General features: G+C 46.9%; 1 protein-coding gene across 5 annotated transcripts in view; it reads right to left on the bottom strand.

The window, feature by feature from the left end:
- LOC134995815 (oocyte zinc finger protein XlCOF7.1-like) overlaps positions 1 to 15,290 on the bottom strand; it is a 96,109-nt gene that overhangs the window by 74,712 nt on the left and 6,107 nt on the right. For 4 of the 5 annotated variants that reach the window (XM_063951134.1, XM_063951142.1, XM_063951135.1 and 1 more), the window contains exons 2-8: positions 8,116 to 8,258; positions 7,192 to 7,377; positions 6,829 to 6,940; positions 6,353 to 6,453; positions 6,165 to 6,237; positions 3,975 to 4,075; positions 3,744 to 3,813 (exon numbers count right to left, since the gene is read on the bottom strand). In XM_063951134.1, coding sequence (XP_063807204.1) covers positions 3,744 to 3,813; positions 3,975 to 4,075; positions 6,165 to 6,237; positions 6,353 to 6,453; positions 6,829 to 6,940; positions 7,192 to 7,377; positions 8,116 to 8,235 — 763 coding nt within the window. In that variant the 5' untranslated portion in view covers positions 8,236 to 8,258. The remainder of the gene's footprint in view (positions 1 to 3,743; positions 3,814 to 3,974; positions 4,076 to 6,164; positions 6,238 to 6,352; positions 6,454 to 6,828; positions 6,941 to 7,191; positions 7,378 to 8,115; positions 8,259 to 15,290) is intronic. The other variant, XM_063951137.1, reaches the window with a different exon arrangement.

The following is a 15,290-nucleotide window of genomic DNA, read 5'->3' as shown; positions in this document are numbered from 1 at the left end:
CAGATGGACAAACTGAGAGAGTCAACCAAGACCTTGAAACATTTCTCCGGCTATATATATCGTCCTCACAGGATGACTGGGTTGACTACCTTCCATTGGCAGAATTTGCTCATAATAATCTCTTCCATTCATCTTCAGAATCTACGCCCTTTTATATTAACTTCGGCTTTCATCCTCGTGTGCCAGAGTTTCATCCATTGCCAGCCCTAGAGGTCCCAGCGGCAGATCAAGAGCTTCAACGTCTATCTAGCATCTGGAGTTGTGTACGTAAGTCCTTGGTCAAAACTTCCGCTCGTTATAAATCTTTTGCAGATAAAAAACGTAAAGCTGTACCGAATTACAAAGTGGGAGACCAAGTTTGGATTTCTACACGCAATCTCAAGTTCAAAGTTCCTTCTAAGAAATTTGCTCCCAGGTTTATTGGTCCATTTCCCATTGTAAAGGTACTCAACCCTGTGTCATACAAAGTCAAGCTGCCACCGTCTTTGAGAATTCCTAACGCCTTTCATACATCTTTACTGAAGCCTTTGATTCTCAATAAGTTCCGTACTACCCAGTCCAAATCTCCTAAAGTTCACTCTTTGCAGAATGAGGAATTTGAAGTTAAAGAGATTGTGGACTCACGTTCCCGATATGGACGTTTACAGTTTCTGGTCGACTGGAAGGGTTACGGCCCGGAGGAGAGATCCTGGGTTTTCTCTGAAGATGTTCATGCTCCAAGACTGGTACAGAAATACTTCTTCAAAAATCCTGACAAGGTTCAAAGGTGTTCGGAGACCACCCGTAGAAGAGGGGGTACTGTCACGAACCGGTCTCTCACCTTTGCGGGTTCTGGGGTTCATCCATTGCCAGTGCGGTTGCTCGCGGTGCTGTGCGCCCGTGTGGGGACACGGCGTGATCAATGGCACAGGTAATGCAGAGTCTGGGAACTGTGAGTGCGGGGACCAAATGGCCTAAGGCACTGCAGTGTGTCTGCTGTATAGGAGGTGGCCATGTTGGAGACCAAATAGCTAATACTGAGCACTTGTGAAAACACCTGTGGGCAGGTGTAAGCCAATCCCGTGCTTGTGCTGCCTTTAAGTAGGCTGGGATTATGTCACTCTGGGCCAGTGCTTTGTTGTATCAAAGCTGTGCTCTAGCTCTGAACTCTCTCCGTGCATTCCTGTGTGATTCCCGTGGTCCAGATATCGCCTCCGTTCCCAGAGGTCCGTTTTGCAGCCTTCACTGCCAAAGATCTACCGGCTCTCCATTGTGCTATCAGTCAATTGCACACCTATTGGAAATACTTGGATTCCCAGTGTCCTGCATGAGGTTACCTTGTCTGTCTGCCTATCATACAAAGTCTGGAGGATTCCAATTCCCTCAGCTGTTCGTTTGTTCAACTCTGCATTTAACCCATTCATCACCTCGCCATCTACTACAGTTTCACAGTGATCTCCGGAACCCGCAAGTAACCCAATTCAGTACTTTTTCTATGTTGTCATTACAAGGATAATTCTTCACAGTCTCTCAGTTAACTCTTAAAACTCCATTGCAAATTCTTACAGTTAATTCTCCATGTCTGCATTAACCAGTTAAACACAATCTGCAGTTCAGCATCAAAGCCTGTTTATATTTGGACAATTCAACATTTATTCTTCAGCTTGTTTTTGCATATGTTTCCATGAACATTTCTTTTATTTATTTCTGAGTTTTCTCTTGCATATTATTTCTGTCATTCCTGCAATACTTCAGTATAATGATGATTAACAACTAGTCATTTAACTCCTTACTGAATTGTTACTTTAATAAATATATGAAACGGAACTTCCTTCGTCCTCCCTGTTTTCTTCATACCACAGCACCTACCCCTGTGGTTGGTTCCAGGTTAACGGATTCACAAAAACACCCGGACCTGACAGGGACAAACAGTTTATCTCGTGGTTTGGTCGCTCTGCGGTGGTCAAAATGAATGTTCTCCCCCGTTTATTGTACCTCTGGCAAACATTCCCTATTCATATCCCTACACCAACCTTCAAAATTTTGCTACATGAGATCTCAAATTTTATATGGGCAGGTAAGAAACCGAGAGTTAAAATGCGAATATTACGGAAACACTAACACTCTGGGGATATGGGCATTCCTGATCTCCTTAAATATTTTCGGGCCGTTCAATTGACCTCCTGCATACACTGGCATGCCCCTCCAAATCAGAAAGTTTGGACGTACATTGAAGCCCACACACTCTCAGTTTATTCTCCCTCTGCCCTCGTATGGTGTTCCCCCACTACCCGGCCAATCTCTATCTGCCTCCTCCCTACAGTACGGTTCTCATTATCCATCTGGGATTTTTGTACACATTTCTAGAAACTTCGTTCGTTTCAACCCCTCTGAAACAACCCTGCCCTCCTTCCAGGTATGGATCACCGTCAGTTCAAGTTATGGACTAACCATAACCTCTTATTCCCTGTGGACGTTGCCCCTCTACACACCTTCCCAGATTTTACTAGTCTACAATCCAGTTTTAATCTCCCCCACAGGGTCTTTTTCCAATTTTTACAAATTCGGCATTTCTATCACTCCCTCGAGCGTCCTACTGCGACTACTTCCACTTCAACTATAGAATCCCTCTGTCGTCACCACCAGTCATCTAAAGGGTTCATTTAATCTCTGTATCAAATCCTATTATCCCACATTCAACCCCCACAAAGAATCTCATGAATTGGCCTGGGAAAAGGATGTAGGTGAGGAGCAAACTCCTGCGGAATGGTCCCAAATTAAACAGGTAATATCGAAATGCTCGATCTCCGGGCCAAAGAGGGACTTTTTTTTTTTTACACATTTGGTGGACATGCCCTTCTATAAGTCAGTACTGGAAGGAAATATATAAGTTAATTAAAAATATTAGTGACTTTGATACGTCTTCTTCACCCTTATTTACACTTTTGGCTAGACCGATTTCCCACCTCCCACAACCCACGCATAAATTGATCACCCACATTATCAATACAGCTAAGGGCCAAATGACTGCAAACTGGAAGTGGATTACCCCTCCCCCTTACCTGCCACTATCAACGCAATCTGGTCGACCTACAGATTGGAACGAATATCCTCAATTATTCATGATACTCCAACTCAATTTGCTCGCGTTTGGACTCCCTGGTCTACTTACTATGAGGCCGAACCCCCCTCTGGCAACCATTTAATTTAATTTCACCTAGAACTAAAGATGCACGCACACCTTGGCTGGCTATCCTTCTATCCTTCCACCCTTCTATTCTTCATTCTTCTATTCTCATATTCCTCTTCTCCTCTTTTATTCCTTTATTCCTCTCTCCCATTCCTCCTCAAGCCCTATATTCCTCTGCTCCTCTATTTTTCTTTTCTTCGTGTCTCCTCCCTTTTTTTATACACAGTTCTGGTTATTGATTTGATTGCTCTCCCCCTCTTGAAATAAAAATAAATAAATTGTTAAGTTCTATTTCAGATCACTATCATCGCCTTCAGAATTTGTTGTCTATATTGTTGTGTATATCGTGTCACTTATGGAGATGTTAGATCTGATTGGTGTAACTTTTTTCTATTATGCTCAATAAACATTACTTAAAAAAAAAAAAACTGCAGCAAAGTGGTTCAGCAAAACCCGTGTGAGCATCATCTGTTACCGTGTTTACCACAAAAACATATTACGACATCTCAAGTAATATAAATACTTCTCCCCATACAGCAATATTATATCCCCAGAGCGTCTGCGTCTCTCTCACCTGGGCTGATCTCAGCAGGAACGGCCTCTTCCTTACACTGCCGGTGATATATCACGTGTCCCGGCTCATCCTGTCATACAAGAACATGTGTCACATACGTGTCCCACCCACACGTTACACGGGACATCTCTATAGGAATCACACACAGGGCGGGGACATGGGAATAACACTATATCCTGCAATATGAGGAGCGGCTGTGCGAGGAGGAGAGGTCAGAGCAGGTTCCTCTACCTGATATTCCTGTGTCACAGTCCTGTTCTCTTCCTCTATACAGCCCGGAGAGTACAGAGGGGTCTCACAGGGGTCTGCGGGATTTCTAGAGCTGCACCCACCTGCGGGGAATGGATACAGGACATTACAGTAAGTATACTTATTCTATGTACAGTCAGTGGGGAGGTGAGGACTTCCCTACTGAGTAATGAGGAGACCACCGCCTGCCCCCGAGTACAAGGTTACATGTAGGTCACACACTGACTCAGCCTGGACATGTTACAGGAACAGTGGCCACAATTACCGCATAGTAACTTGTGTAAGTGTATAGACAATGGCAGAAATGTCCCATGTTACACTACTCGCCCAGGCAACACGCCTGCACCTGCTGTACCTCTGGTACCTACAGATAAGACCCAACACTCAGCCATCCCCCGGCTGTCCTGTGCTGTGTATATTGCTCTGATTACTATGCAGCAGCCAGGACCCACAATAACCAGCCATGAGGACCCAGCAAGGAGGCGCCGCAGCAGGTACACACACGAAGTAGTAAGTAGTTCCCGATGCAGGGGAAGGAGCCTGGTGGTGGCAGCGACTATTCTCCTATAACTGGGAACACCACACACATACAGGCTCCTCCTCCTCAGGCCCAGCACCGACTACACTACATAACACTGACAGAGGGTCCTAATCTGCCCAAACTCCTACAGCCACCTCTATACCCCACAGTTCCAGCATCCACACAGTGCCCGCGCTCCTACAGCCACCTCTATACCCCACAGTTCCAGCATCCACACAGTGCCCGCGCTCCTACAGCCACCTCTATACCCCACAGTTCCAGCATCCACACAGTGCCCGCGCTCCTACAGCCACCTCTATACCCCACAGTTCCAGCATCCACACAGTGCCCGCGCTCCTACAGCCACCTCTATACCCCACAGTTCCAGCACCAAACAGTGCCTATGCTCCCACAGCTACCTCTATACCCCACAGTTCTAGCACCAACACAGTGCCTTTGCTCCTACAGCCACCTCTATACCCCACAGTTCCAGCATCCACACAGTGCCCGTGCTCCTACAGCCACCTCTATACCCCACAGTTCCAGCATCCAGTGCCCGCGCTCCTACAGCCACCTCTATACCCCACAGTTCTAGCATCCACACAGTGCCAGCTCTCCTACAGCCACCTCTATACCCCACAGTTCCAGCATACACACAGTGCCCGCGCTCTTACAGCCACATCTATACCCCACAGTTCTAGCATCCACACAGTGCCCACACTCTTACAGCCACCTCTATACCCCACAGTTCCAGCATCCACACAGTGCCTGCGCTCCTACAGCCACCACAGTCTATACACCACAGTTCCAGCACCAACACAGTACCTGCTCTCCTACAGCCACCCCTATACCCCACAGTTCCAGCATCCACACAGTGCCCGCTCTCCTACAGCCACCTCTATACACCACAGTTCCAGCATCCACACAGTGCCCGCACTCCTACAGTCACCTCTATACCCCAGTTCCAGCATCCACACAGTGCCCGCTCTCCTACAGCCATCTCTACACCCCACAGTTCCAGCATCCACACAGTGCCTGCGCTCCTACAGCCACCTCTATACCGCACAGTTCCAGCATCCACACAGTGCCTGCGCTCCTACAGCCACCTCTATACACCACAGTTCCAGCATCCACACAGTGCCCGCACTCCTACAGTCACCTCTATACCCCACAGTTCCAGCATCCACACAGTGCCCGCTCTCCTACAGCCATCTCTACACCCCACAATTCCAGCATCCACACAGTGCCTGTGCTCCTACAGCCACCTCTATACCCCACAGTTCCAGCACCAACACAGTGCCTGCGCTCCTATAACCACCTCTATACCCCACAGTTCCAGCACCAACACAGTGCCCGCGCTCCTACAACCAACCCTATTGATCACGGTCCCAGCGTATAAACACTATAATCTTTATCACTGTACAGCTATTACCTGCTCTGTCACTTCTGCTATCTGACCGCTCTATAGCTACACACTGTATATAGTTATAGCAAGACACTGACTTATTATGAATAACAGATGTAATGTTTAGAACATATCAGTATGTCGAAAGTTATTTTTAATTGTAATATTTATACAATTAGCTATTTATATAGTAAAACAATAAGACGCAATGTATCTGTTATATACCCCAATCCCGCTGCTGTCTCACCTGAGTTGGTGGGATCAGGGACGGGCTCCTCTTCCTTACACTGCGGGTGATATACCCCGTGTCCCGGCTCATCCTGTCATACAAGGACAGAAATATTATTACACCGAGCGTCTATACCAAGAGGATACACAGGATAAGGATATGAGAGTAACATAATGCAGAAGAGATAATGCAGCCAGTCCCGCTACCTGATAATCCTCTATGACAATCCGGTTCTCTTCCTTTATATAATCCCCAGAGTACAGAGAGGTCTCACATCGTCCTGGGGGGCTTCTAGAGCTACACTCACCTGCGGGGAGAACAATGACAGCCATATAGCAATGCTTAGTAATAACAGCAGAACATATCACTGCACAGGGTCACCTGTCACTAGGGCTTGGGTGTAAATCACAGCCCTGCACCGTTACGTGTATCTGGGTGGGATGTCACCCCCCGAGGGTCATCATGACCAGAGACACTGGGGGAAGAGTTTATCATCCAACCTTCATGGGATAGATCATGATCAGATGTTAAATGGAAGTTGAAGTCGCTTTGGACCCACATGCAGAGGGAATGGAGGCCAATTAGGTCCAAAATGCAGTGTTCAATAGCAACCAAACAGCCGGGAGAGGGGCGGAGAGAAGTGACAGGATAGAATCACACACCCTGAGAGACGTCCTCTTACCCACTGAGTCACGCAGCTGCGGAGGGTCCATTACAACGTCATTGTGTCCGCCTGAATAGTCCCACTCTGTCACAGAGAACGAGACCTCCACATCCTTACACTTCCCAGGCACCTGCAGCATAGGAGAGCTGGTCACATGACTTACCCCCACACCTAGGAGTACCGTGTAATACATTCCACTGCAGGTAGCAATGGCAGACGATGGGTCAGGGATCAATTACCGAGTGCGTCCTGACCAATCACCAGTGCCCCAGTGATGTATCAGTATTGTTACACTTTAGCACAACATAAATCAGTTACCAATCAAAAGCCTGTATAGAATTTATTTAAAAACACAGCTATATGTACAATGAGAGTGCTCACCTTTCCTGTCTCTCTGTGATATACCTCAGTAGGTGGCTGGATATTCCTGTCACGGTTCCGCTCCACTGTTGGCGCATGAGGCGGAGCCTCTATGTTTGGGCTCTGGGTGCCGCTGCTTCTGTCTGACACAGGGGGGCCGCTGATGTCTGTCACCTGGTCACCCGACTTTCTCACAACAATGAAATCCTATGAGAGCACCAATATGTAAGATGCCGCCTCTATCTATATAATACAGTAACATCCTCATATACAGCAAGCTAATCCCAGCTGTATATAGGCGGATAGCAGCCCTGCACCATCTCTGTGTAACACAGGCTGTGTGTATATATGGCTGTAACCATAAGAGGCAGAAGACACACACAGAGGGATCTACCTGCTCCTACCCACAATTCCTGGGGGCCACTGCTGTATCTCTGTGGGAAAATGTCACTTTAAAGCATAAACCCCTGAAGACTTGTCGTGTATAACAGACGTGTGACAGGAAAGTGACGCCTCTTATAGCCAGACACAGGAGAGAGTGGAAGACGGACAGGGAAATGGCGGAGACATGTACTGTGTGTTGTACAAATAGCATGGCGGGAGGAAGTAGTATATCATACAGTACACCGACTGCCCACACATGATGGAAGTAGCCAACTTGATATCTGAATAAATATATATGAGAGTGTCATCAGTTGGCTATGCACCAGTGACAGCAAAGAGACATAAGGCATGTCTGAAACTTCATGCCTCAGAGCTGTCACACATTCATAGTGAATTGATCGGTTACAGGGCAATGAATATTTAACACAAAATGGCTGCCTGCACGGTATACTGACAAGAGGTGCACTATACTGGAAAGAATGCCAGCTGCTACTACCCCGGGCACTGTGCCCCTATAGTTCCGCTAGTAAATAGAACAGTGAGGTATCTAGCGCCTCTCACCTCTCTAGTCAGCAGACAGATAATCTCCATGGTGAGACTCAGCAGCTTGTCTATGATCAGGTCTTTGTTTCTGTCACTCAGTAGCGAGTGCCGGATATGTTCCAGGACCTGGACCTCCATGGCTGGTCTTCAGGTGACGTCTCCTAAGGGAAGGGAATACAATGTTCTGTCAGCTCCATATATGTAATTTGCTCCCATAGTCTCTGCCACATAGAAGGAGCCGCATCACCCATCTATTCCGGGCACAGAAGACATCAGTGTCACTTACTGCACTATACACATCTGTACATGGCCGCATCATCATCTCTTCTCCGGCAGACATTTTACTTTTCTTTTATAAGAAGATTAAATCTAAAAATTTACACGGACTTGTAAATGGTGGGGGAGGTGTGGCCAGTGGGGGATGCGCTCAGATGTTGTCATTCTTTCTCAGAGTGAGCTGGAGAAACCCCCCTGAGACCCCCTATTTTATGTCAGGGTGAGCTGCAAATGACGGGCGAGTTAGTGGAAGAGTTGGGCCTTTTTCTTCCCAAAGCTTCCCAAAATGGCAGCCGCAGTCTTGGACTGGATAAACAGGGACATCAGATCCGTAGAGCCGTACTAAGAAAATTACATTAGACAGATATTATACTCCCGTTATATAAATCACTAGTGAGGCCACACCTTGAATACTGTGTACAGTTCTGGGCATCGTACTACAAAAAGGATATCCTGGAGCTTGAAAAGGTACAGAGGAGGGCGACCAAACTAATTAAGGGCATGGAGATGATGGAATACAAGGAAAGGCTTGAAAGACTAGGCATGTTTACATTGGAAAAGCGGAGACTAAGAGGGGATATGATCAACATCTACAAATATATAAGGGGACAATACACAGAGCTTGCGCGGGACCTGTTTTTGGTTAGATCAACACAGAGGACTCGTGGACACTCGCTCAGGTTAGAGGAGAGGAGATTCCGCACAATACGGCGTAAAGGCTTTTTCACGGTAAGGACAATACGTGTTTGGAATTCCCTGCCCGAGGGCGTTGTAATGGCGGAATCTGTCAAAACCTTTAAGAATGGGTTAGATAAATTCCTATTGGATAAGGATATCCAGGGGTATGGTGCATAGTCATGCATTATAGTTACTATAAATAGGGATAAAATGCAATGGCTGACAGCAGCATCAGTCAGAAATTTTAGTCAAATCATCATGCATAGGAGACCACAAATAGGTTGAACTCGATGGACAATTGTTTTTTTTCAACCTCAGATACTATGTTACTATGTTACTATGGCCCTCATTCCGAGTCGTTCGCTCGGTAATTTTCTTCGCATCGCAGCGTTTTTCAGCTTAGTGCGCATGCGCAATGTTCGCACTGCGACTGCGCCAAGTAATTTTGCTATGAAGATAGTTTTTTTACTCACGGCTTTTTCTTCGCTCCGGCGATCGTAGTGTGATTGACAGGAAATGGGTGTTACTGGGCGGAAACACGGCGTTTTATGGGCGTGTGGATAAAAACGCTACCGTTTCCGGAAAAAACGCAGGAGTGGCTGGAGAAACGGGGGAGTGTCTGGGCGAACGCTGGGTGTGTTTGTGACGTCAAACCAGGAACGACAAGCACTGAACTGATCGCAGATGCCGAGTAAGTCTGAAGCTACTCTGAAACTGCTAAGTAGTTTGTAATCGCAATATTGCGAATACGTTGTTCGCAATTTTAAGAAGCTAAGATTCACTCCCAGTAGGCGGCGGCTTAGCGTGTGTAACTCTGCTAAAATCGCCTTGCGAGCGAACAACTCGGAATGAGGGCCTATGTTACAGAGAAACACAAAATATTGTCTCTCAGTTATCCTAACAGGAATTTGGTGCCGGTTCTGTGATGAGTAACTCTAAGGAGCACTAACACTAACATCAATATCTAAAAATAAATGTATTTTGAACAATTTGACATTTAAATGTTGCTGTCTGCGATGAGATTCATAATATGCCACGCTGTAATGCCCCTTATAGATACAGACTGAGATACAGACCCAAGTGTGCTAGAAGCACCAGAGCAGACAGATACCCCAGTCAGGAAATAGAAACTACATGGGTTGTGACAGGGGGTTGTGACAATTGCAGGGTGCTAGAATGAACACTAATATGCCACAGTGTAATACCCCCATCTGGTAATGTGCCAAACAGAGCAACCTCAGCATTGCCCCTCTATGTGCCTCAGTCAGAACCCCTCATATGCCAGTGCAGAGCCCCCCCCCCCCCCCCCCTCATTCCATGTCATTATACTGCATTGTGCATCTTTGTAGAAGACAACCACTGTGTAATGATCACCATCCTGGTCTATAGCGCGACCATTGTGGTTATTCTCTTCCCCCCTCTGAGGATAAATGCACCAGTTCTGTTTGTAGTTTCTTATTCTGGAGCCTTAATGACACCTTATCATAGCTGGATGTAGAAATCACCATCTTACATTGTGCAGCCGCCAGAGACTCTCCTCCTGACAGGTACATATGTGTCTGTGCTCTGTGCTCCCTCAGTCACACATATGGGACACCCTATACTGTACTCACCCTACATGTACCCCACCCCCATTGCCAGGCATAGGGAGGGATGGGCAATCAATCTTTTGGATCAATGCGGAATGCCATGTCTGCATTTACCTCAGAAGATGATCAGTAACATGATAAATAAAGAAGACTGATATTATTCTGACACGCGCCATTAGGGGTAGATAGATAAACATAAAATAAATGGAAATACAACGTATGCACAGTGGAGGCTGATAATTACATCACTGCTGCATTGTGGGTTTTACATTACTTCAATTAAATCATCGCGTCTCCAGAATCAATCCAAAAAAAGACCCACAATGTTTTGGGAATGAACGTCGACCTTTTTATATAATCAGAGAGCGATGCCCACTCCGACCTCAGCGCGTGGTGCGAGGTAATCTGCAGATGCAGGCAGCGTAAATCTCCTCTGTGCACACACACACCTGTCCTGGGTATATTGCTGGGCAAGCATCTGTGTAACGTGAGACATTGCACCATCTCCCCCTGTCCCGTCTCCCCCCTTACACCGGCTAGAGCCATATTACAGGCCACCAGGTCACCCTGTAGCCCCGCAGTCCCAAGTCTCCTCTCTCTCTCCTTACCGCCTTGTTGCCCCGTGTTACAGCGCTGTGACGCACACTAACCATAGTCATGTACAGACAGGGATGGAGAATCCCGGCATTGCAGGCGGCAGTTCCTGCACACAGTGCAGACTAGGTGACCCTAATAAGACACTGACACATTACACTCACCCCAATGTAATCCCATTTACATCTCATTACACAGAGCTCCATCCCTGGTAATAACCAATTGCTGCCGAGCCGCCCTGAGGCCACATAGTGTCTCCTCTCTATGTATAGCCCTGGCCCCTGTGCTCATGTGACATGGGAGGGGTGCTGCCACTATAATTATGGGATACGGTCGTTAGGTCAACAGTCATTATGTCGACATGGTCAATAGGTCAACATGAGTTTTTCACATTTTTTTTTCTTTTCTCTTTCATCCACTAGGGGACACTGGAGTCCTATACAGTAGGGGTGTGGAGCTTGCAACCGGAGGTGTGGCACAAATTAAAATTAGCATTGTCTGCACATCCGGCTCCTCCCCCTTCACACCCCTCCTCCCTTAGTTTGAAAAATTGTGCTGGAGGTACAGCACGTGGAGCACTGAGCTCCTGACTAAATTTCCAGTAAAAAGAGAGAGTGTGCCGCGTCCACCTAATAAAAGGGAGACATGGCATACTTATATTGGAGAGACAAAGATCCCTTTTGGAGGGACCTCTACTCAGCAGCCTCACAGTGAGAACTGATTTCTACAATAGGGGCCATGCTAGGTTTTTTATTTTTATTCTTTATCCCCTGTCAGATATCCCCTGTACGCTAGAAAAGCGGTCACCAGGTTGTACAGCGTGCCGGGGGGAAAAGGGAGCAGTCCGCCCACAGACTGAGCATCAAACCCCGTGAGGGAAGACATTAATGGCGCCACTTCGGGAAGCGGTCCCGGAGCGCGCGCCAGCCAGCCACACTGCTGCTGCTGTTGTTGTTGTTGTTGCGCGGGTGAGGGGATCCTTCAGCTGCGTGCAAGTAAGAGCAGCGCGCCCCCTCATAGTGTTTTTAATTCATAGTGAAGGCAGATTGAATAGCACAAACGCTGGCTGTTATAGGGAAGGCGGTAGAATCTGTAATGGATAAGTGGGAAAACATAGTAAAAATTTGTCCATGTCGGCCATTTTATTAATCCCAAACTGGCGCCATCTAAGGGGAAGGGATAAACCCTCCCCCTCGTATAGAACAGAGAGGGATGTTTAGGGAAATAGCTCCCTCTGCTGGTAAAATTATATAGTTAGAAATGTGAGGATCGCCTGAACAAAATAATTCTGCCTTATTGTTTATATTTTCAAGGGACTTCTATTCTCTAGATCCTGCTGAAAATACAAGGAAGCAAGCGGATCCCAACTCTACCATCGTAGCTGAGTTACAGTTGTGGTGTGAGGGTTGCTTGTCGGCTGGTGTTTTATTTTTTTATTTTTTTTATTCTGTTCATTTTTCTATATAAGGAGGGGGACACTAATTCCAGCCGAATCTGATACCTTTGCTTCCGTCATCTCTGACAGCCTTTCTCTTCCTAGTTTAAAGGGTGAAAGCGCCGCGAAGTACCCTGATAGGGGGTTTACACAGCATGTCTAAAGCAACCAAGACCTGTTATGTTTGTACAAAGTGTAACAAGAAGAGCACGCGGGTTGGCAGCTCCGGGGTGTGCGACTCCTGCTTAGACAAGGACGCTCCACCTGGGAACAGTGCTCTGGCTAAGGCATGGGAAGACAAACTTGCAAATACAATTTCCAAGGAGATGGCAGAATCACGCGAGCAGCAATCAGAATGGGCTGCAGGATTCTCCAAGACGATGGAGGAATTTCTCATCAAGTTAATGCCGCCCGCACAAACAGACGACTGTGCGCAAGGCAGTTAAAAAGACCTCTTCCTATTATACCGGAATCAGAGGAGGAAGAGTGTGTTCTCATTGATACAGAAGAGGGTGAGTTAATTGAATCTAACCTGGACGCCCATTTTCCGGAAGATGACACGGCAATCTCGGGTTTGGATTCCTTAATTGACGCAGTGAAAGAGATCCTAAACTGTAAGGTAGAAGAAGTAAAGGAGCCAGAAAATTTCTAATTATTCGAATCCCAAAAGCCACGTTCAGCAGTGTTTCCCATTCCTAAATCCCTCCAATCTCAAATGGAGGAGGCTTGGAAACAACCTGACAAACGCTTTAAATTTCCAAAGAGGTTTCAAGTAACTTATCCCCTACCTAAGGGTGTAGTGGATAAGTGGGAGAATCCACCAGTAGTAGATGCTTCCCTAGGAAGGTTGTCGAAGAAGACAATCTTACCAATACCTAATGTAACGACTTTAAAGGATGCGTCAGACCGTAAGGTTGACACAGCTTTAAAGTCTATTTTCGTAGCAGCAGGTGCAGCACAGAGACCGGCGATCGTCTGTGCTTGAGTCAACAAGGCCATGGGAGCATGGTCTGGACGTATTGTACAGGCTATTGAGGAGGAAAATAGCTTAGAAGAGATTACCCAACTGGAGGAACACATTCGAGAATCTGCTTCATACTTATGTCAAGCCTCAAGGATATTAGCAGAACAGCATCGCGCATCTCCGCATCGGCCATATCGGCTAGACGGATTTTATGGCTCAGAGAATGGCAAAGAGACTCTGACACCAAGAAGGCGGTAGAATCCAGGGAGATGCTTTTCGGTTCAGAGTTGGACAAGTTGATTTCGCAGACTACAGCAGGAAAATCCATCTTTCTACCTACTCCTTATACAAGAGCCGCTCCACAGGTTAGGAGAGGTTATTCGGGACCAGCGTTTAATTCATTTAGATCGCAGTCCTTTCGAGCCCGAGGAAGGGGTTCGGTACTCAGGTACATGGGGGCAGAGGTAGAGGCCGCTCACAGGCATCAGCCAGAAAGCAGGATAAACCTGCTGACAAAACTGTGGCATGACGGGCTACCGGCTCACCTGGGGTCCCCCTTGGTGGGCGCACGTCTGGAAGGTTTTCGGGACATCTGGGCCAAAGCCTCACCAGAACTTTGGATAAACAACATAATTTTACAGGGGTACAAACTGGATTTTCAACAGAGGCCTCACAGTCAGTTTTTTACAACGGGATTGCCTAGGTGCCCTCAGAAAGCGAGAGCACTACTGACAGCAATTCAAAAATTGCTAAAGTCAGAGGTCATTATTCCAGTTCCTGCCTCTCAGAGAGGAACGGGTTTCTATTCCAATCTTTTTGTCATGCCAAAGCCAGACGAGACGGTCAGACCGATACTCAATTTAACAGTTTTAAACCAGTTTCTAAGGGTCTACAAATTCAAGATGGAATCAATCCAGTCGGTCATTGCAGGCTTAGAACAAGGCGAGTTCATGGTATCCATGGACATAAAGGATGCATATCTGCATATCCCATTCTGGACTCCTCACCAGGCTTACTTAAGGTTCGCACTGTTGACGGATCACTACAAATTCAGGGCCTTGCCGTTCGGTCTATCATCAGCCCCGAGAATCTTTACGAAGTTCATGGCAATCATGGTTGCAGGTTTGAGACTATTGGGGGTCACGATTATACCTTACCTAGACGATCTACTGATCAAGGCATCATCTCAGGAACAGCTGATCAAGGATGTTCGGACATCTCATCAATTCCTCATTCAACACGGGTGGATTGTGAATTTCCAGAAATCCAACCTCTTGCGGACTCAATGGATTCAAATCCTCGGTCTCATCTTGGACATGGTACAATTGAGAGTATTCCTACCAGAAAATAAGGTCCAAGACCTACAGAGATTAGTGGCTCAGGTACTGAGGACACAAACAGTTTCTCTACACCTCTGTGTGCAACTTCTCGGAAAGATGGTGGCTTCGTTCGAAGCTCTCCAGTACGGCAGACTTCATTCCCGACCATTCCAGATGAACCTGGCTTCTATATCGAAGAATCTGACTTCCACCACGCACACGAACCTCCTTAATTTGGTGGTCATTGCACAGGAAACTCGCAGCAGGCAAGAGATTCGGCATTTGGGATTGGAGGATCCTAACAACGGATGCCAGTCTCAGAGGCTGGGGTGCTGTCC

The sequence above is a fragment of the Pseudophryne corroboree genome, chromosome 2 (assembly GCF_028390025.1).
Source record: "Pseudophryne corroboree isolate aPseCor3 chromosome 2, aPseCor3.hap2, whole genome shotgun sequence".
In the NCBI taxonomy this organism is placed as follows: Eukaryota; Metazoa; Chordata; class Amphibia; order Anura; family Myobatrachidae; genus Pseudophryne; species Pseudophryne corroboree.
The sequence above is the reverse complement of the archived record's forward strand: the minus strand, read 5'-3'. Positions and strand labels throughout refer to the sequence as shown.